Here is a 23,213-nt window from a genome sequence, read left to right on the forward strand (position 1 = left end):
TCACCGTGTCCCCTGTCCCACATTGAAAGACTGCGGCGATGTTATTGTAGCAGTTGCAGGTAAACGTTAACGCTCATGGGTGATTTTTTAAACATGCTGTCCTTTGCACTCAGATTCTGTAGACGTCACACACAGGCCACCAGAAAGATTATGGGGGATTTACATTGAAGTCGGTGGATTAGCGGCCCCCTGTCACATAACGCAGACGAGCATCATAACAAAGGCAAAGTTAAAAGCACCGTTGCCAGAACAGGTGAGAGGAGGCGATCGTGATCGCATGTTTTGACTGTGGTTTTTACGGTGCGCAAATGACTCATAACTCCCTGCTGCAAGATTTCATCGTAATTCGGAGCGCACATTTTAACAAAAAAATGTTTACGATCGAGCTGCTCTCGAGTTACAAGCTCAATCAAAGAGACTGCAGTAAAATTTGCTATCGCCAGGACGTTCACTGTGCAGCGGTTTTGTGTGACAAGGAAAAGAGCTGCGATTTCGATGAAAGGTCATTTGGGGGCTCCGATGAATTTGGTTGACATAATAATTCCCTTTTTCTAAACAGTTATTGGGACACGCAATTCCATAAAAGAGGTGACAAAAGTACATTTAAGTAATGATATCTAGGTCAAAAAATGAAACAATTGACCAAAGTACAAAACATAACGACTCCCGATTTTCTTTAACCAGGAAAAGAAAAAAATGTTTCTGAATCTTCAATTATTTCAGTAATCAACAGTAGAACATGTTTGGTTTCACCAAAAACCAGTTTCTGGGTAGAGTGGACGCTGGCGCGAATGGCTGCCGCTGCTCACCCGCAAAAAATCCTGTGACTGTAAAGTGTCCTTGAGAGTTTTGAAAGGTGCTTAGAAATTTAATGTATTATTATTATATTATATTTTTGATTTTCTTACACCTGATAATATAACGCAACAGGGAAACGAAGGTTTTTGATGCCCAAAAATTTTAGGATGCATGCATGACTTGAGTGTGGCTTTTTAAAATTGTTTGCCATTTGCGCTAGGCATCATCGCCGCATCAGCACATATTCACAACACATATTCCATTTGTACATATTTCCTACAAGCTGTATCTACACATTTGTTTAAATTGTATTTCCCTTATGAATGTTATTATGTTGTTTTGACTTCCAATTTCCTTTAAACGTTGGCACCGCCCCCCCCCCCCCCACTCTCGAGGACTTGCACACTGCAACAATCAAGACAAGAGCGTGGAAAATCCTACTGGACCCTCCGCACCCTGCCCACCACCTTTTCCAGCAACTCCCCTCAGACGCACCAAATCCAGCAGACATTTCTTCTTCCCCCGTCGCCATTAACTCTCTAAACCAGGGGTCGGGAACCTTTTTGACTAAGAGAGCCATAAAAGTAAAATATTTAGAAATGTTTTTCAGCAAGAGCCACACGCACGCGCGCGCACACATACAAACACTCGCGTGCGCGCGCACACGCACACACGCGCGGCCACTTTTCAACAAAATATCAGAATGCATTATTTAAAATAACTTTGTGATAGTACTCACCGTTAACATGAATGGTTTTCCATTCCTCGTGTTAGGTAAAAATCCAGGAAAAAGGAATGAAATTCAATTTGCCGGTCCAGAGGCGAAGTTACTGCTAGCTAGTCTTCACACGGCTCATAAACTTCCATACTTGCTATCTGCAATCTACTTCTCGCAGAAGTATGTCGATGCTAACGTTAACATGGGGCTTGTTAAAATGTCACTGACATTCGACTGTTTCATCGATGGTATTGTTTCATTGCAAATTAGAATCAGAACATTTTCTCTCCTCTAATGCTCCGAGGCATTCACGCTGAAGTGCACTGGTTGGGCTCAAAGGGGCGTTTACCTGTTTCAACATGACGACGGCCACTATCATCCAATCAACATGGCGCTTTCGGCCATTGTAGGTCAGTGTCATCCAATCAAAATTGCGCTTTCCGCCAACTGCAGCCCCAACGGGAAATGAACGGTGAAAAAAAAAACCACGAAACGAAAAACTAAATACATATTTTAGTTTTATCGGCGAGCATCATCAAAAGAGCCATATATGGCTCGCGAGCCATAGGTTCCCGATCCCTGCTCTAAACAGTAACCCAAATCGAACCTCTTTGCAATTTTGCACAACCTTGCGAAACAGCATCCCGTTATAATCATTGCAGCTCCAGCGCTGTCCTCATTTGAACCACTGTCTGCTTGATACTTTGCACATTGTCTCGCAGTTGTTTCTGAGAGGTACTACTTACATTAAGACTTTGATTAGATTAGATTTGCCTTTATTGTTGCCCTGCATATTTAGTTGTAATGTATTTTTTATGATGATACTAGTGCAGCATGTTCTACTGGAGACAAATTCCTTGTGTGTTCTACATACTTGGCCAATAAAGATGATTCTGAGATTTTCCATCCACAATCTTTATCTTTTACTCAAAACCTGTGCCTTTCTCAGGTGCCCCTAAAACACCACAATGCACACTTCATAAACACAAACGTCAACACTCAATTGTTTTCTCTTTGTCCCACAGCTATGAGTCAGTTTCGCACATTGGCAGGCGTGCTGAGGGGTGGTGGAGGAGCTCTGTGGTGGCGATGGAGTGCAGGGACGCCGGCTAGGTGCAGACCACATCCTTGGAGAACAAGCTCTTCTGAGGCCACACCCACTCAAGCGGTCACCAGTAGCTCCAACTATGTGGAGGACATGTACTTTGCCTGGCTGGAGGATCATAATAGTGTTCATGAGGTAGGTAACTTTGTGCTGTAAAAAAAACCTCACAAAAGTATGTTAATTTATTCAGTACAGTGAATCAAAAGATCAGACTTCATATTTTGGCTTGCATAAAAAAATGGACCAGATAACTGCTCCTAACTTTGACAAAGTTGTCCCACAAACAACGCTCAACATGAATCTGATCCATTCCAGTACGATGTCCCAGTTTCTCACCTAATGATATTTCCTGCTCATGTCCCCCTCCCCCTCCTGAATTTGTCTCTCCAGTCATGGAACACCTTCTTCCAGAACATGGAGAAATCCGGTGCTCCTGACGACGAGGCGGAAAGACGTACCTCGCCTCTTCTCCGGGGCCGAGTTGCATCCCATTCGCCAAACGTGACACAGAAAGTGGTGGAAGACCACCTGGCTGTGCATACTCTCATTCGAGCTTACCAGGTCATCCACACAAATACATTCATGTCCGGCCACGTGAACCCCTCCACCCCAAATGTAATTAGTAAAAAAAAAGAGTATTAAAGTAGCTGTGTATCTTGGGCAAGCAAAATAAAACAGGTGTCTAAATGGAAGCTAAAATCTCAGTAACAATTGCGACACGTTCTAACAGCCCAGCATTATTTCAACTCATTTCACAAACCTGAACAAATTGTTATTAATGGGTTTATCGTGATCGTTCGTCCCTGGCTCATGGCTTCTACGGGTGTTGATGGCAGAGGATTGAGTATAGCGAATTACCCCAACAGTTATGCTAATTGCTTGATTGCCCAAGTTATTTTTTATGACTGCCACAATGTGAATAAAAGCTTGATAATAAAGTCATACTACTACTACGACCACTCCTCCTCCTACTACTACTACAACTACTAATACTACTACTACTACTATGACTACTACTACTACTACTAATAATAATAATAACAATAATAACAATAACAGTAATAATAATGAAGTAATAAAATAATAATGACAAAATAAGAATAATGATGGAAATAATAATAACATTGAAAAACAAAAACATGAATTCATCATTTGCATGGATGAATAAAATATTCATTTTGTGCACCACATACTCTCCTTCAATTATTATTTTCAAGCTTCCCTGATTTTTTTGTTTGTGAATTGTCTAAATCTTTGGTTAAAAAGGAAATGCAAAATTTGGGCTAGAGTTTAAGTCATTCACTGCCATTCCTGAATGTATTCAGGAATTGAAAGGCATGACATGGAGCACCATTCCCCAATTTGTTTGGGATTTGGTTTTTCTTGCTGGGTGCCGATAAAGTGCTGGTCAGACCTCTGGCAATGTTTTTCCTTCCCACGAGGGGGTAGCATTTACCTTTTGTACAGCCGCCCTCATTTCAAGCTCAGATAACTCCAGACCCATATAACTTAGGCATTACCTCTTTTTTTTCTGATGAAAGAAGAGAGTCTAAGGTTTCTTCCAGTGAATTGAATGTTTATGTTGTCCTAAAACTCAATATTCTGTGGGTCCTGGAATTCAAGTGACAATGACATAAACACTTGCACTGAAATGGACATACTATTTTTGCACATCGTCTGGCAGTGAATGAGTTAATATCTAAGAGATGGCCACAAAAGATGCTAACGTTTCCCCTCATTCGCAAATTCTGAATACTTGTTGCAAGGTAGAAATGCATAGCAGAAAGATAAGTAAGAAAACACCCGCAGAGCAACTAAGTGGCATCTCCAACTGTTCATACTCAACAGTACGATAACAAAGTATCATATGAAATGATATCGCTGTACTCTTTCTAGATTCGAGGTCATCACGTGGCCCAGTTGGACCCTCTGGGCATCTTAGATGCGGATCTGGACTCGTTTGTTCCCTCTGATCTCATCACCACCATTGATAAATTAGGTGAGCAGTGGGATGCACTCAGCAATATCCATTTGTCATAACAAGAGCAGACGTGGTTGATCTTTCGTGATGGAAAAGTATATTTTTGAGCAGCAAGTGGTCATTTAATTCAACATAAAACAACAGGTGTAACACTTAGTGTATTGAACAAATCAAGCTAAATGCTAACACACAGTGCAAAATACCTAAACGGCCTAACAAAAGTACCTGAAAGAATATTATACGATAATTATGAACTTTGAAACTTACATGTGACCATAAATGTTGCAGATAGATAAAACAACATATTCTTTATCCTCTGCAAAAACGCAGCTTCATTGACAGTTTTCTTCCAGACGTTTGTATGTAGTTGTCCATGTTAAGTTCTTTGTTACGGCTTCAGCTGTTGTTAAAGCGCTATATAAATTAAGATGGGCGGCCTGGTAGTCAAGTGGTTAGCACATCGGCTTCAAAGTGCAGAGGTCGCCGGTTCGCTTCCCGGTCCGGCCTCCCTGTGTGGAGTTTGTATGTTCTCCCTGGGCCCGCGTGGGTTTTCTCCGGGTCCACCGGTTTCCTCCCACATTCCAAAAACATGCATGGCAGGCAGATTGAAGACTCCAAATTGTCCCGAGGTGTTTCTGTGAGAGTGACTGTTGTTTGTCTATGTGTGCCCTGCGATTGGCTGGCAACCAATTCAGGGTGTCCCCCGCCTCGTGCCCGAAGACAGCTGGGATTGGCTCCAGCACCCCCCGCGACCCTAATGACGAATAAGCGGTATGGAAAATTGATGGATGGATGGATAAATTAATATGTATTGTATTGTATTGTCTTGTACAATTGTTACTTTTGGAACCGATTAATGGGATTTCTATTTATTCAAATAGGCAAAGATAATTTGATGACCGCAACAAGGAGCAAAATGCAAGAAAATCACCCAGGAGTGTGTGAGTGTGTGCGTGTGCGCGTGTGTGTGTCACAGCATTGCATTCCATTCGGCCATTCTGCATTATATTATCACAAGGCTCACTAATGATAGGTAATGAGGCCTTTACTTGGTCAGTCCATGGATCTATTCTTAGCCCCCCTTTTTCCCCATCTTTGCCTCGTTGTTAATGTGATTTGCACCTGTCTCCTCTTATGTGCCGAGTGAGCTTTGAGCTTCAGCAGCGCTCAGGTGGTCTGCTTGACTTTTGCGAGTGTCCAATGTCGAAAATACAATACATACAAACAACAATTATAGAATTAAAAAGAAAAGATAAAATGTATGTCGATCACAGTTGCGTGATGTAACACGACCGAAAATGCATGTGTGGGGCTTCATACAAGTTAATAAAATTTATATCTGAATGGCTCTGCAGGTGTGCATAAATACTTTCTTCAAATCACTTTGAATTTAATTTTTTTTTGTATGACCGTACCTAGCTTTCTATGGTCTGCACGAGTCCGACTTGGATCGCAGCTTCCGTCTGCCTCACACCACCTTCATCGGCGGTGGAGAAACGACTCTTCCTCTCAGGGAGGTCATACGTCGACTTGAGGTACACGCAGTCATCCCCGCTCAATACCGGATGGTATTGACTGAGTCCTATAATTCTTATATTTATATATAATGTTATATTTATATATTTATCGATATATTATATTATTATATTGTATTATTATATTATAATATATATGATATAATTTTATATATAATATATACAAAAAAATATATATATAATATATATAATAATATAATATATATAATATATTACATAAATATAAATAATATTATAGAATATATTTCTTATGTTATATTATTTATATATATATATATATATATATATATATATATATATATATATATATATATATATATATATATATATATATATATATATATATATATATATATATATATATACACAGTAAAGTCTCGTTATATCGATATTCAAGGGAGTCCGAAAAAATATCGATATAACCGTGACTATCGATATATCCGACCCTGTTTGCATGTAATTTTCTCCGTGCGTGCATAGAAATAGTATCGATATAACCGGGACTATCGATATATCCGATATCGATATAACGAGACTTTACTGTATATATATATATATATATATATATAAGTTTATAATTTTGTCTAAATGGCACACATTGTAGATCACACATGGATTTGGCTTGATCAAATGATGCTCCTAATCTCACTTAGTATCACACGTAATAATAAAGTTTAATAATTGTTGAATTATTCGAACACAAACAATGATTATATTTTCATTTGTCTCATCCCAGGCATCCTACTGCGGTCACGTGGGGGTGGAATTCATGTTCATCAACAACATGGAGCAATGCCAATGGATCCGTCAGAAGTTTGAGACTCCCGGAATCATGCGCTTCACCAATGCCGAGAAGCGAACGCTGCTCGCTCGCCTGATCAGATCAACGAGGTCAGGACTGAAAGGAAGGATCTGAGAGCCATTAAAGGAATGCACAGCATATGACCGAATCATAGATCACATTGTGATCCATGCTGCATGTATTTATAGGAGCTCATTTTTTGCCTGGTGAAATAACCGTCAAAGGCTCACCGCATTATTGTGGCTGACAAGACGCTCTAAAGTAGACACACATGTGCCATAGAAAGAATGGCACTTTTCTAAATTGACTTTCACATTCCCAGACCAGTTCAAAGCTGCCTGTATTGTTTCTGATTTGATAGGTTTGAAGACTTTCTGGCCAGGAAGTGGTCGTCTGAGAAGCGCTTTGGATTGGAAGGCTGTGAAGTCCTTATCCCAGCACTGAAGACCATCATTGACAGCTCCAGTGCTGCCGGCATAGACAGCGTGATCATGGGGATGCCGCATCGGTAATGCGCATTAGCCATAACCAATATTAAGCTAAAAAAACAAAACAACAAAACCAAAAAAAAAACAGTTTTATCATGATCATTCAATGGGCTTACTGTTGCTCATTGCCATATGTGAAATTTGGCCACCAGGGCGCAGTGTATCAAAGTCATGCTGCACGACAGACAATTTTAATTGTGAAAAAGAAAATTGAAGCTGTTGAAGTCATTCTTCACAGAAGATAACAAGTATATGTAGGATAGACAATAAGAAGTTATCATATTTAAAAGTTTCATGCTGTTGTATGCTTCGTCAACACTTGTGACTCAATACACAAGTGTAGCACGGGCAACCTGGGGTCAATCAGGTCAACGGACTCAGCAATTTAAATGGTCAGCTTCACAGGAGTCATTTACGACTTGGGGGAAGTCTTTATCTTCTTTTCCTTTCGGCTTTTCCCTTCAAGGGGTCGCCACAGCGAATCAGTAACCTCCATCTTCAGAGGTATGATACGCATGTTTGTTTTGGCCAAGCTTTTACGTCGGATGCCCTTCCTGACACAACCCTCTGTATTTATCCGGGCTTGGGACCGGCACAAGAAGACTTATGTCCCTTTGTGGCTACAGAACAAGCAACTCGCTCAGTAAAAAGTCTTTATCACAGAGGTAATTTAGGACTTCAAACTCCCAAAAAAAGGTTGAAAAAAACTGGGCTGGTCGACTATTGCGTACATTGAAATGGTTTGCTTGAATGAACAACAACTGGTAATTCTCTTTTTAGTTTTGACGTAAACTTGAGCTCGGAGTGTCAAGAAACAATTTGAAGACTATTTTTCTTTTGATGATTCATTCACTATCAGTATCACCGCTATTTGTTGCAGTGTTTGCTGCTACCACTGTAAATCCAGGTTCCACTCGATGTTTTAATCTGTGCTTCCAGAGGTCGACTTAACGTCTTGGCCAATGTAATCCGCAAAGACTTGAACCAGATCTTCTGTCAATTCGACCCCAAATTAGAGGCTGCAGATGAAGTGAGAACACCTCCCCCAGAGTTGTGGCCCCTCTCAACATAGATTAATTAACGTTAACCTGATTTTTTATCTCCCACAGGGATCCGGGGACGTCAAATACCACCTCGGGATGTACCACGAGAGAATAAATCGGGGGACGGACAAGAACATCACGTTGTCCCTCATGGCCAACCCCTCCCACTTGGAGGCAGTGGATCCAGTAGTCCAGGGCAAGGCCAAAGCGGAGCAGTTCTACAGGGGAGACGCATTAGGCAAAAAAGTTTGTGTTGTCCGAAAATGGACTTTTCGTACTTGTACTCAGAAGTGACATCAGCAAGAAATTTTGTGTTTGCAGGTGATGTCCATCTTGATGCATGGAGACGCCGCTTTCGCAGGTCAAGGTGTCGTATATGAAACGTTCCACCTCAGTGAACTACCCTCTTACACCACACATGGTACCATCCATGTGGTGGTCAACAACCAGGTGAAATCATAATTGAAGATATTCGAGTTGTCATCCATTTGACCTTAGAAGCAGTTTTCTATCCTCTGCAGTTATTGTTCTTGAAAGTTTGTGGATTATGATATAGAACGTGTATTTGAATTGTGGACAGTTGTTTTTAAAATGTTTGGAAAACAATCGTTTTTACTAGACAACTTTCTGTGAAATAAAATACACATACATGAACAACTGCAGTCAAACATTGGACTTCAACCATAATCCGTTCCAGAAACCCGTTCGAAAGCCGACTTGGTCGAAAACGAAACATTTCAAATTATAATCAATGTAATCAATGTCTGCTTTTTTATTGTGATTGAACAATACAAAACGCCTGCTCACAATGTAATGCTACACAAGGATAATGCTTCGGTCACGATGAAACGCGACATAAGGAAGTGACGTATAAGGAAACCGAGGTGGTGGGTTCGAGTGGTGCATTCAGGTGTTCTCTGTTTGGTCGAGAACAGATTTTTGGTAAGCCGAGGCATAAAATACTCAAAATTTTTGGTCGAAAACTGAATTGTTCGAGTACCAATTCAAACCAAGATGTGACTGTAATAGGAATACAATAACAATTAAAAACAACACAAGGCATTAAAAAAACTAATGAAATTTAAAAAAGATTCAAACGACATTCAAAAAATAAAAACTCAAAACCTTGCTATCGTTTCATGTCACTTTCCCCCGGCACGGTTGCCTTGTAAATTTCCCCATTGTGGGACTATTAATGGCTTTCTGATTCTGATTATATGCCCGCAGATCGGCTTCACGACCGACCCCCGGATGGCCCGCTCCTCCCCTTACCCCACCGACGTGGCCCGAGTGGTCAACGCTCCCATCTTCCACGTCAACGCCGACAACCCCGAAGCCGTCATGTATGTGTGCCGCGTGGCCGCTGAGTGGAGGAATGCCTTCAACAAGGATGTTGTCATTGACCTGGTTCGTCCTTGAAGTACATTGGTGGATTTTTTTGGGGGGGTGGTTACCAACCCAAATTTTTGTTGCAAGATAGTTTCTGAGACACCGACTATTTTTTGGGGAACTGATGAATGCTATTTCAGTTCATTTCTACGGGGAACATTGATTTCATACTTTGAGGTCAAGGTTCTGCCTCACATTGAACAGGCCATTTGAAATCTTATTTCTTTGTGTACTTATCTCAGGTGTGTTACAGGCGCTTTGGCCACAATGAAATGGACGAGCCGTTGTTCACCCAGCCGTTGATGTATAAGCAGATCCGACGTCAGGAGCACGTGCTGAAAAAGTACTCTGACAAGCTCATTGGCGAGGGAGTGGTGACGCTGCAAGAATTTGAGGTGTGTGTGTGCGTGTGTGTGTGTGTGTGTGTGTGTGTGTGTGTGTGTGTGTGTGTGTGTGTGTGTGTGTGTGTGTGTGTGTGTGTGTGTGTGTGTGTGTGTGTGTGCGAACAAGCATTTTGCAAACACATTTCACACGAGATTTGATGCATGCCATTGTTCAAAAGCTCTCTGTTTAATTACTATTTAGCTTTGAGTAATTGCACAAGGCCGCCCTCTGGTTTATGAATTTATCAATTGAAATAGGCGGTCGAATAGACGTCGGCAGCTTCTCCTTTGCTGCTTTTAACTCATTCACCGCCAGACGATGCGCAAAACTGTGTCCACTCCAGTGCCAGGGGTTTTGTCACTGTCACTCGAATTCCAGGACCCATAGAATATTGATTTTTAGGACTACACAAACATTCAATTTAGCGTAAGAAATCTTAGACACTCTTCTTTCATCAGACAAAAAGAGTTAATTCTTAAATTATATAGGTCTGGAGTTATATGAGCTTGAAATGAGGGCAGCTGTCTAAAATACAATGCAATACATACATATTGGTTTATATAGTGCTTTAACAACAACTGAAGCTGGAACAAAGCTGTAAAATGGAAAAAGGGGATATGCTGCCCTCCTTGTGGAAGGGAAAAAACATTGCCAGAGGCCATGGTCACCACTTTATCGGCACCCAAACAAGAAAAAACAACCCGAACAAATTCGGGAATGGTGCTCTATGTCATATTTTCAATTCCTGAATACATTTGTGAATGGTAGTGAATGAGTTAATTTTTTTTCAAACCCGTGTCACATTTGCAGGAGGAAGTTGCCAAATACGACAAGATCTGCGAGGAGGCATACGGAAGCTCCAAAGACGAGAAGATCTCACATATACGACACTGGCTGGACTCACCCTGGCCAAGTACCAAAGTGCATTTCTCACATAGTGTTTTCCATCAACGTAACAATACACGGCAGTGGTGGGGAGGGGCATATGTTCTCTCTCCTTTGTCAAAAAAGAAAAATATTTCATTCATTTTATCACAGTCAGTTGCGCAACACTTCTTGGCGCGAAAATGACGACAAATATTAACCCCCACTTTCCTTCTAGAATTCTTCACAGCAGAAGGAGAACCGAAGACCATGAGTTGCCCCCCCACAGGACTGGATGAGGAGATCCTGCAGCATATCGGCCAGACCGCCAGCTCTGTACCTTTGGAAGAATTTAACATTCATCCTGGTGAAATACACAATTCATGAATAACACTTTCTGTATTGTACAAATCAAGCTGAATGCTAACACACGGTACAAGATACCGAAATGGGCTAACAAAACTACATGAAACATTACTATGGTAATAATGAACATTGAAACTTACATGTGACCATAAATTTTGCAGATAGAGAAAACAACATGTATTCTTTATCCTCTGCAAAAAAACACAGCTTCATTGACAGTTTTCTTCCATATGTTTGTATGTATAAATTTTACTTTTCATTATTTAGAAACCTTGAAACCGATTAATCGCATTTCTATTTATTTTAATGGGCAAAGATAATTTGAGAACTGTAAAAAGGAGCAACATGCAAGAAAAACACCAAGGCGTATGTGCGTGTGTGTGTGTGTGTGTGTGTGTGTGTGTGTGTGTGTGTGTGTGTGTGTGTGTGTGTGTGTGTGTGTGTGCGTGCGTGTGCGTGTGTGGTGTTGGTCTACTAGTTCTCATGGTTGGTTCCCAATATTATGGCCTGTAGAATACCGAGGCAGTTTATTTGCTTTCCAAGAAATTCCTTTCCAAGAAATCATCCAGATTTTTTGTGTCCACAATTGACAACACCACCTGTCATTTTAAAGCTTCTGCTTGTTCACCCCCACCCATCACCCCTCCCCACACCCTTTGGCTCCTCTGTGTGCGTCTACAAGGTTTGTCTCGTATCCTGCACGGCCGGGCTGACTTGGTGAGAAACGGTCAGTTAGACTGGGCCTTGGGAGAGTACATGGCCTTTGGTTCTCTTCTCAAAGACGGCGTCCACGTGCGTCTCAGCGGGCAAGATGTCGAAAGGGGAACGTTCAGGTGTGCCTCCTCCATGGTGATGCAAATCAAACACATAAGCGCTAGCAATATATCACCACGTCCAATGAAAGACTCGCATATAAGAACTGCATTCCCTCGCAAAATGGGGACATTTTTGCATTTGTGTTACGAGAACTTTTTTATTATTGATGCTCATTAGCGTCACACTGGGGTGGCACGTTGGTCTACTGGTTAGCATGTGGGCCCCACGGTTCAGTGTTCGATTCCGGGTCCCTGTGCAGGGTTTGCATGTTCTTCCTGAGCCTGTGTGGGTTTTCTCCGGGTCCTCCGGTTTTCTTCCACATTCAAAAAAAAAAAAAAAACCCATGCACGGCAGGCTGAAAAAACCCTCCAAATTGTCCCTAGGTGTGAGCGTGAGCATGGATGTTTGTTTGTATACCCTGCGATTCGCTGGCAACCGGTTCAAGTTGTTGTCCCCCGCCTACTGCCCAAAGACTTCTGGCAGGCCCAAATATTCAAAACAGCTCTCAGCATAATACGCCCGCAACAATAATCTTGAGTGCTCATATTTCACAAACAAGACAGCATATCAATAAAACATTGAACGCAATCAATGATTTGTATCACGAGGCCGTCCGAGGTTGCGGTTTAGCGTGCGAGACGAGACGTCAGCTCGTTCCCTGGGGACCCGTGTAGCCTCCAAGGTGCCGTTATTCTGTGAAAAAGAACTAATGACACGTGAAAGCAACCCGGTCTTTGTTTTTGTTTTCAACTTGCCTGTTTTAAATGTCCTTTCCACTTATCTCCTCTTCCTCCTTGTTTCCACACTTAGAGCAACACGCCTGTCGTGAACTGTCCTGTCCTTTGTGTATACACTACTGTCAGTGTGTCCCTTCGTCACATTACAAAAATGTATCTGTAAATAACCCCCCGCCCCCCCCCCCAAAAAAAGAGTATTTGAATTTCTAAACAAGGTAGCAAAGCCCTCCTTTTGTCTGAATCAAACTCCTGAACACTCTCAATCAAGTTCGTTGGCACCAAAAGGCCAACCAAAAGCACTGCTTTTGTCTCAGCAAAGCTCTTCAACTGACTTCAACATAGCTCATTGGCACTGAGATGCCACAATCTGATGGCAAAGCATTGGTTTTTGTGTTAATGAAGCTCCTCAACTCATTTCAGCTTAGTTCCTCACTACCAAGATGTCATATGATTGCAGCAGAGCACCACTTGTGTGTTTGTGAAACCCTCTCTGCTAATTTAACTCATTCACCGCCAGACGACGTGCAAAAATGTGTCCACTCCAATACCAGGGTTTTTGTCATTTTCACTCAAATTACTGGACCCACAGAATAGTTTTAGGACATCATAAACATTCAATTCAGCATAAGAAACCTGAAACTATCTTCTTTCATCAGAAACAAATAGTTAATTCCTAAGTTATGTGGGTCTGGAGTTATATGAGCTGAAATGGGGGCAGCTGTACAAAATACAATACAATACATACATATTGGTGACTATAGTGCAGTTGAAGCTGGTACAAAGCGCTACAATAACATGGACAAAAGAAAAAATATTGCCAGAGGTCTGACCAGCGCTATATCGGCACCCCCGGCAAGAAAAGGCAATTCCCGACTAAATTTGGGAATGGCAGTGAATGCGTTAAATGACGTTCAATGGCTCAAAGATGCCACGGAATAGAACCAAAGCTCTGTTTTTGCGTAAATTCCGCTCCTCAATACACTTTACTATTGTTACTAGGTGCCAAGATGCAGAAAATCACTATTTTTATTCAAATGAATTCCCTTAAATCAGTACAGTCTCTTGGCACTCGGTTTCCAGACAATGCAGCAAAGCACTACTTTTGTCCTGAGGATGCTTGTCAGTAAATTTAAAGTTCTCTTCTCCTCACTAATTTTCAGAGGAGCAGTATGCGAAAGGAGACATTTGAATCATATTTTTTTCTAATCATCCTTATTATTTTTTTTATTGACATAAAAAAATTGAACACGTTTTACCAATATTGATACCTGAAAAATTGACTGACAAACAATATTATGAAATACTTGAGCCAGTCACTATATTTATATATATTTATATGTTACTTTTATGTCGATTTACTTTAAACTTTTATATTCGGTGCCTTGCTCACGCTTGGTTTGCCGTGTACTGGACTTGACCTCCCAAGCGCCCCCCCGTCCCACCCTCACTTTGTTTACCTTCTGCTGTTGGCCGCTCACATCCTCTTCTCGTAGGAGATGAGCATATTGCCGCGTTCCGCTCGAGCGTGTGTATATCGGCGTCGCGCTAAACTTGACGCGTTTGCGTCTGGGAATGCGTGCGCCCTCTTTTCCTCGCTAATGGGGCCCCCAATGACATACGACGCACTGTGTGTGTAAAATTGTGCGTGTGTGCGTATGCGGGGCACGTGTGTGGATGTCGTTGTGTCTTTGAGTTTTGCTTTTTTTTATTGTTACAAATAGATTTTTGCTTCATGTTTCTTAGTCATCGTCATCATGTTCTCCATGACCAAGAGGTGGACAAACGAATCTGTGTACCCATGAACCACCTGTGGGCCGACCAGGCTCCCTACACAGTCTGCAACAGCTCCTTGTCCGAGTACGGTGTGCTCGGTAAGTGGGCGAGCCGCGATGCTCCCGCCACATTAACCCCTTGTCAAAGGCCTCGTCAAAGGCTGCCGTTTTCCTTTCCAGGGTTCGAGTTGGGCTTCGCCATGGCTAGTCCCAACGCCCTGGTCCTCTGGGAGGCGCAGTTTGGAGACTTCCACAACACAGCCCAGTGCATCATCGACCAGTTCATCAGCTCGGGGCAGGCCAAGTGGGTCCGCCACAATGGCATTGTCCTGCTTCTCCCTCACGGGATGGAGGGAATGGTGAGAGGGACATTTTTGAGACCCCTGAGAAGAAGCCTTTTGTGTCAGAATAAAATGGGGTGGGGGGATTTGAGAAAAACATTGTTATAAAACTTTTGAAGTTTAATTTAAATTACATTTCATTATTTGTTTTTGGGATGTATTCACTTTTTACTGTGGATGTATTTAATTATGTATTTATTTATGTATGCTTCCATTTACTTATTTATGTATTTATTTGTTTAATTATTTACTTGTGTCAATTCAATTTTTAGTTCAGTTATTAGTTTTAGGATTAATTTTATTCCCCCCCCCTCTCAATCCGCATTATTTTTCAAGTTTTAATTTAAGTTCAAGTTTTTTTTCAAGATTCGTGGGTGCCAATAAAGCGCTGGCCATGGCCTCTGGCAATGTTTTTTCTTTTCCACAAGGGGCAGCATCTCCCTTTTTTCCATGTCAGCGCTTTGTTCCAGCTTCAGCTGTTGTTAAAGCGCTATATAAACCAATATGTATGTATTGAATTGTATTTTGGCCGCCCTCATTTCAAACTCATATAACTCCAGACCCATATCATTTCGGAATTAACACTTTTTTTTCACTACAGTGTGAGATTTAATACTCTGTTCTTTTCTTCAGGGTCCAGAACATTCCTCAGCACGACCTGAGCGCTTCCTGCAAATGAGCAAAGATGACCCGGATCACTTTCCTGTAAGTCCACCTTGACTACTCACATTTTAAAAACACGTTCATGGTTTCTTTGGGGAGCTACTTCAGCTACGAACGCATACCAAATACATGCATGTCATTCTCATTGAAATCGCTTCCTGGAATAGTTTAAGTGATGATTGCCAATTTTTTTCATGAAGGGCCCCTGAGGGATTCTTGCGTTCAGCAAATCAGTCGGTATCTGCGTGCCGGCCGGTTTCAGGGGGAGATCAGCAGAAAAAATCCATCGGCATATGGGCGATTCGTAGTGGGGGGGAGGAAATCAGGGGAAGTGAGTTGCATATGGAATTTCCTCTATGGATGTTTGTAGAAAGTGCAATTGGACTGGAGCATTCTAATCTTTAGAACCGACACAGCAATCGATGTGCTCGTTTGGGAATTTGGTTCAGATTTTTGCACTTAGCTGGACACTCCAGCACACACAGAGCTTTTCCATTGAAACGTCCCCATTGCATCTGACAATTCAGTGGTAGAAATTAGACTTGAGCTTACACCACACCCTTTTTTTAATTTTAATTGTTATTTATTGGTTTATTTTACACCCTCTCCTTTTTTCTCACATGAAGGAGTTTGCCGGAGATTTTGAAGTGCAGCAGCTGTATGAGTGCAACTGGATCGTGGTTAACTGCTCCACGCCTGCTAACTACTGTCATGTGCTCAGAAGGCAGATTCTGCTGCCATTCAGGAAGCCGGTGAAGTGTCTTAGTTTTACAAAGAAAATTCCCTTTAAAAATATATATATATATATTTTAGGACCATGCCTCTGACATGTCTGCGACAAACCGCTCAAAAAAGTCAAGCATTGTCATGATATTGGCTCAGAACTATGGATGCACTTGCTTTTTAATAATAATAATAATAATAATAATAATAATAATACTAATAATAATAATAATAATAATAATAATAATGCATTATTTCTTTATAGCAGTTGGTTGAATCATTAACTGACCTTTTTTTCCTTTCGAGCAGAACTCAGGAAGTTTTTTGCTGACTGCTACAGTATTTCAAATTATTTGCGAGTCTCTGTATTTATTGGAGTGTTTGTGTACTTTAGAAATTATGCTTATATGCCACAAAATTACTTCATTTCCTATATTTTAAATCATTTATTATTCATTTATGTATTTACCTCATATCTTAACGTATTTTTTACTTCATCTTTTTCTGAGATTTTGCCATGATCCGACCAAACCGAGATTGAACTCTTGGACCAGGCATGTACATAAGTGCATACTAAATAGCATGCTTATATGCCACAACATTACTTCATTTCTTATATTTTAAATCATTTATGATTAGTTTATATGTTTATTTTTAAAACGTCGCTGCCACTGGCTTAAAATCTAAGAAAGATTTCAGCTCATCTGTGACCCTCAAGTTGGCAAACATTGTAGGATCATGTGTAATTAAAGGCCCGACTTCTCACTGAAACTTTTAGGCTGCACATGATTTATGTTTTTTTTATGCACAGCATTCACTGTTTTTCAGCTACAGTGAATGTCTTAAGTGATCCCCCGTCGCCTACAAATGTGTCACTCTGTTGAGCATGAGAAAACAAACTAGCCTAAGCAAATCAGTGACGTTGTCAATCGGGAATATCATATCATTGTTTTCAGTACAAAGTCTCAATTCTCGGTTTTGGTTGACTGAACACTCTGGCATTGTCCCTGTGCTGATGTCACACACTGGAGGGGGAAAAAAGTCAATAAAACTTTCTTTTGTCGTTGCACAGCTGATTATATTCACTCCCAAGTCTCTGCTGAGGCACCCTGATGCCAGGTCCAGTTTTCATGACCTCACCAAAGGTATACTTTGACGCCCCCCACCCCTATTTTGCTTTAAAAAAAAGCCATAAAACTAAAATAGCGCTATTAACTTGTATAGGCACAAAATTTAAGAGGGTGATTCCAGACGAAGGCCCAGCGAGTCAAAATTCAGATTGGGTGAGACGGCTGATTTTCTGCACTGGAAAAGTCTACTACGAATTGAACAAAGAAAGAAAGCGCCAAAACTTGGAGGAAGACGTCGCCATCGTCAGATTGGAGCAGGTTTGCTACAACAAACCGAAGCAGAATGGCATCCAATCACAGCGCGCATTAGTACATTCAAAAGGCAACACCTCTGTGTAATGTTTTCATGTTTTTGTTATGTCTTTTGGTCCCTAATAACGACTTGATATGGTGTAGTTGCTGGTATAGCACTTTTTTTAAAACTCATTCACTGCCAGACGATGTGCAAAAGTGTGTCCACTCCAGTGCCAGGGTTTTTGTCATTGTCACTCAAATTCCAGGACCCACAGAATATTGAGTTTTGGGACTACATAAACAATGCAGCGTAAGAAACCTTAGTCTCTCTTCTTTCATCAGAAAAAAAGTTCATTCCTAAATGATATGGGTCTGGAGTTATATGATCTTGAAATTAGGCCGGTTGTCCAAAATACAATGCAATGCATACATATCAGTTTGTATAGCGTAACAACAGCTGACACTGGAACAAAGCGCTAACATGAAAAAAAAAGGTAATGCTGCCCCCTTGTGTAAAAGAAAAACATTTCCAGAGGCCATTGCCAGAGGCCATGGCCAGCGCTTTATCGGCACCCAAAGAAAAAAAAACAACCCGAACAAATTTGTGAATGGCAGTGAATAAGTTAAATATATCAGTCACTTTTCAAAATCTTTCAACCGAGTCCCACCATAACAACCAATACTAGAAAGAGAAGTAGTGTAGTAGGTCTAGGTGTTCACCAAGATCATACTTTTGCAAGTCACTGCAACAGGGTTTCTCATCTTCGAATCATTGACAGTTTGATGTGCATATGTAAAATGTACAAAAAAAAATGGACATTTTATTTCATGACACACTTACATGATCGAAAATGGGGATTCACATACCTATGACTATGCCTCAGCTAATTGTGATGCTTTTATTTTGTGGCACCCACTTGAAATAAAACCGAGTGAATTCATACACACACACACACACAAGCATACACACACACTTTTTTTTCAGAATCTTGGTTTGTTGACATTTCTTCTTTTCCAGATCTCTCCATTCCCCTTTGACCTGGTCCGAGCGGAGGTGGAGAAATACAAGAGCGCCGAGCTTGTCTGGTGTCAGGAGGAGCACAAGAACACGGGATACTACAATTACGTCCGGCCTCGCTTACTCACCATAGTGGCCAGCAAGAGGCCCGTCTGGTGAGAAGTCACTGATTCTACTGGATGCGAGGGTTGCGAGTATCAAGCCTCATTGTCGTTTCTTCACAGGTATGCCGGGCGGGACCCTGCCGCCGCACCCGCGACGGGGAACAAGTCGACCCACCTGAACGAGCTGAAAAAGTTCATGGACGCGGCCTTCAACTTGGACGCCTTCCAGGAGAGGACAGCTTGAACCGGACTGCAGGTGCAAGTTTCATTTGATTATATTTTTTCGGAACATGACCTCTTTATTCAGGTAGAAGTTTCAATCTCCTTTCATAACACAACTTTTTCTTTATAGTTAATGTATATATTTTTTCAAGAATCATTTGCTTGATCCTATCACATGATTTTTTTATTTCTTATCACATTACGGTTAACTTTTTTGATTTTGTACTTTATGCCGAAAGCTTTTTTTGGCACACTACGACTTCATTTTCAGAACAGCACTTCTAACACCGACTTTATTGGCCTGACATTGGGTTGCTTCATTTTGAATATTCCTTTGAAGTTAACAGCAGCGCTCCCCAGCAGCTGTTCTCTACAAAGATAGCGAAACGTCGTATATTAGGTAATTAGACCACTCTTGACAGGCATCGGTAGTGTTGGTGAAGGCGAGCGTCTTTATTGTCACAGCTCGCTTCATTAGCAGACATCAGCCAGCTGGCTTTTTTGCCTTTTTTGTTAGTTTTGTTTTGTTTATATGGCGTAAACATAACAAAGCTGGATAGGCGTAAAGAGCAATTCTGTCACTCAGTCCTCACAATCAGATGCTCACGTGTAAATGATCTTACCATGACTGTGAACTGTTCTGTGAATGTCGAGTTGAGTCAGAATTTACACACAACAAACCATACATTGATGAAATTCTTTCATATCAATGCAGGTTGCTTAACTCATTCACTGCCAGATGACGTGCAAAAATGGCACCACTCCAGTGCCAGGGTTTTTGTCATTTTCACTCAAACTGCAGGACCCATTGAATATTGAGTTTTAGGACTACGTAAACATCCAATGTAGCGCAAGAAACCTGAGACCAGGGGTGTCAAAGTCGTTTTTTGCAGCGGGCCACATTGTAGTTACAGTTTCCTCCGTTACATACACAGAGCGCAACAAATTAATGAATCACTAGTTTTCAAATCTGAAGTCAAGAATAATGACTCTTATTGTGGTTTACACAGGACAATTTGAAATGTTGGTTCGGACTTTAGCTAGCATCATGGCACTTGACATGCTTGATTTGCTTTCACGGGCCGAATAAAATTATATGCCGGGACAGATTTGGCCCCCGGGCCTTGACTTTGACACATGTGCCTTAGTTTTTTTTTCATCCGAAAAAAAAAGAGTTAATTCCTAAGATATATGGATCTGGAGTTATCTGAGCTTGAAATGGGGGCAGCTGTACAAAAGGTAAATCCTTCCCCTTCGTGGGAGGAAAAAATACTGCCAGAAGTCTGACCAGCGCCTTAACAGCACCCCCCCAATCCCCTGCAAGAAAAAAAACAAAACCTGAACATAATCGGGAAGGACGCTCCATGTCATGCTTTTCAATTCCTGAATAATTTCGGAAATGGCAGTGAATTAGTTAATATTGTCAGTTTTATGAGAAAGACGTCTGTCGGTCTTTTTGGAATTTTTCAAATGTCAGACACACGTTCTGCATTTTTAAGCGGGACAAAATTGCCTTTTTTTTTTACAGGACAGCAACGATCTGTTGCTTCATATGGTATGACAATGCATAGATATTTTTTTTTTGGCGGGGGGCAATCATAACAAAAAGTCAGAGAAAAAGTGTTCAAGAAAGTAGACAAATACACAAAGACAGTATTGTTGCTCTTACATTTTTTTCACTGTTGTTGTGCTACGGTCACAGGACATCAGCTAATATGAAAAGCAAGTATAATGTCCATCATTTATTAATATTCATATAATACAGAACATACAGACTTCTCTTTTCAATTGCCCATGTGCACTCGGCCTGTTTTTTTCAATTATTGTTCCAGCCAGTTTAAATATGGTCATAAAATAATTGCACAATCTGAACAGTATTTACTACAGGTGACTATTTGACATTTCGGCACAGATTTTGAGCAGGCTGATGCATGTTATTTTCTTTTGCGGACCACATAATATAACGTGACAAGCCGGATCTTGGCCCCGGGCCTTGACTTTGACACTCGTGACTGAAGCAGTGTATAGGAAGCTCACCAAGCGACATCTTGTAGCTTAACAAACTCTATTTTACGTTACACAAGTTACACACTTATATGGCAAGTGTCCATTCTACTGTATATATGTTTCAATATTAATAAACTTGTCTTCCACCAGCGTCTGTACATTGTCATTTTTTGGCTTTACCTTCAGCCTGCAGTTTTGTCTGGGTCAGTCTCTTCACAAGGCCAAGGGCCGGTGCTTCCGGGTTCTTGCTCAGGTCAGACGGAATCTCGATAGGACCCCGTGTGCTCTCATGGGTGTTGTATTTTTTACACAAATCTTTCATGTCTAACAGCCCTTGCTCCAGACTTTTGACAAATGCTGATGAGCATGTTTGTTGACTCTCCCGAAAGCTTGACACGCAAAATATAAAATGATCCGATTGAGGGTTATAGCACACTCCATATCCATTTGGGACCACAGGTCCGTAGCAGCAGAACATCTCAACGGTGGTGGGGACCTGAAAGAATGAGTGACAGGATCATGGGCTGAATTGGTTCAACGGATTCTCCACAAATTTCACACACCGCACAGTACCTGACTTGTGGAGAGAATGAACTCATGACTGACGCGATAGGCTTCGTCCCTAAAGATCACCGGCCTCTCGATCTTCAGGTCTTGTGCCATCTGCCGTAATCCCAGTAGGTGATTGTCTATCCCCAGCCCCATGATAGCCTGGAAAAGAAAAACAACGCCACAGGTTCATTCCGTTTTTATTTGATGCTGATGGTAATTCAGCATAGCGAGAGGAATCGGGATAGCTACCAAGCTCGAATTCTTTGTCTGTGCTGTTACAGCGGCCTGTAACAACTCCATCTTCTTTGCATCCTGATGGCAGCATTGAAAGATAAATTCAGTTTGTGTTTCGTGTACCCAAATCAGTGGTTGGAAAGTTAGTTTCAGAGCTTTAGTTCACCCTTTCTGGTCTGATTCGGTTGGTTTTTTTCTACCACGAGTTACATCTTCGTCCAGGGTCAGACTGGATCACTTTCTCACCTGGACCAATCTGCCTGGTTTGTTTGTTGTGAATCATTCCATCAAATGTGGTATGGTTTGATGAAAGTTACCATAGTCCATTTTGGCTACTCTACACGGTCTTATCTCACATTTCAGTTTTCATTTCCAAAAGTGCCTTTGACAAGGTAGCACTTTGAGGCAAATTAACTTATCTTGTTTGTGAAAAACAATTGCCTTGAATACAAAAGGATGTGAGACATTTAGCATTGCAGTCAAATGGAGATTACTTGGCTGATGTCAAAACTCAAGTTAGGCAATCTTCTTCAGTCCCTTAGTTTTAGGGTCATTTCGAATTCATCTTAGCTGTGTTTGGAAAAATCTAAATCTGTCAATGTTATCGGCCAATTTGCATGTAGTTACTATTAATTGTGTTTTAGATTTAGAATAGATGAATGGATTGATTACACGTATTTTTGCCGTTAGCTGGCATTGTGTCCAACTTTTGCATCTGGAATGCATTGCCTTGCATATTTGTGCAGATGGCCCAGTGGGGGAAGGAAGGAATTCGTTTTGAAAAAAGTAGTCCAGAATAAACGATTGCAACACTGCCGTTATGTAAGTTTGTATTCCCTCGTGTTTTTTAGGAAGTGGTTTTGTTCAGGATGAAGCGAGACTATTGAAATCCATGTTATGTAAAATTAACACAAACACCAGTCGAGTTGTGTGATTCAAGTCGCCCATCTCTGACACGGACCACTTGACAGAGTTTGATTCAAACCATGCTGATGTGAAACCATCGTGAGACCAGGGTCAACCCTCTCCCCTCTTACGCAGTATGGCAGGTTTCCGCCGGTCATTGCTCGAACAAAGGCCAGGGCCTCTGGCGTGGCAGAGCGAATGTTATCCACTCGGCCGTCCTTAAAGCGACGTATGGAAGCGCTCTCGTAAGTGGAAACGGCTCTGCCGTGACATCTGGACAC

At 41.4% G+C, this 23,213-nt stretch overlaps 2 protein-coding genes across 6 annotated transcripts in view; one reads left to right on the top strand and one right to left on the bottom strand.

Moving 5' to 3' along the window:
* ogdhl (oxoglutarate dehydrogenase L) overlaps nt 1–23,213 on the top strand; it is a 27,267-nt gene continuing 4,054 nt past the window's right edge. Inside the window, exons 1-24 of one of the 4 annotated variants that reach the window (XM_089011710.1) lie at nt 1–59; nt 136–253; nt 2,542–2,756; nt 3,012–3,182; nt 4,518–4,620; nt 6,022–6,137; nt 6,874–7,028; nt 7,301–7,447; nt 8,367–8,457; nt 8,537–8,716; nt 8,792–8,920; nt 9,698–9,877; nt 10,102–10,254; nt 11,054–11,156; nt 11,346–11,474; nt 12,156–12,306; nt 14,770–14,897; nt 14,979–15,157; nt 15,773–15,844; nt 16,429–16,554; nt 17,598–17,670; nt 17,750–17,913; nt 18,908–19,062; nt 19,132–21,389. In XM_089011710.1, the coding sequence (XP_088867836.1) occupies nt 2,544–2,756; nt 3,012–3,182; nt 4,518–4,620; nt 6,022–6,137; nt 6,874–7,028; nt 7,301–7,447; nt 8,367–8,457; nt 8,537–8,716; nt 8,792–8,920; nt 9,698–9,877; nt 10,102–10,254; nt 11,054–11,156; nt 11,346–11,474; nt 12,156–12,306; nt 14,770–14,897; nt 14,979–15,157; nt 15,773–15,844; nt 16,429–16,554; nt 17,598–17,670; nt 17,750–17,913; nt 18,908–19,062; nt 19,132–19,255 (3,042 nt within the window). In that variant the 5' untranslated portion in view covers nt 1–59; nt 136–253; nt 2,542–2,543 and the 3' untranslated portion in view covers nt 19,256–21,389. The other 3 variants (XM_089011711.1, XM_089011709.1, XM_089011708.1) reach the window with 3 other exon arrangements.
* The window catches only part of chata (choline O-acetyltransferase a), a 7,488-nt gene continuing 5,678 nt past the window's right edge, over nt 21,404–23,213 (bottom strand). For both annotated transcript variants that reach the window (XM_089011713.1, XM_089011712.1), the window contains exons 12-15: nt 23,064–23,205; nt 22,042–22,104; nt 21,814–21,951; nt 21,404–21,736 (exon numbers count right to left, since the gene is read on the bottom strand). In XM_089011713.1, coding sequence (XP_088867839.1) covers nt 21,404–21,736; nt 21,814–21,951; nt 22,042–22,104; nt 23,064–23,205 — 676 coding nt within the window. The remainder of the gene's footprint in view (nt 21,737–21,813; nt 21,952–22,041; nt 22,105–23,063; nt 23,206–23,213) is intronic.

Source organism: Hippocampus bargibanti, linkage group LG13 (assembly GCF_051943395.1).
Source record: "Hippocampus bargibanti isolate YZ-2025 linkage group LG13, ASM5194339v1, whole genome shotgun sequence".
Lineage (NCBI taxonomy): Eukaryota > Metazoa > Chordata > Actinopteri > Syngnathiformes > Syngnathidae > Hippocampus > Hippocampus bargibanti.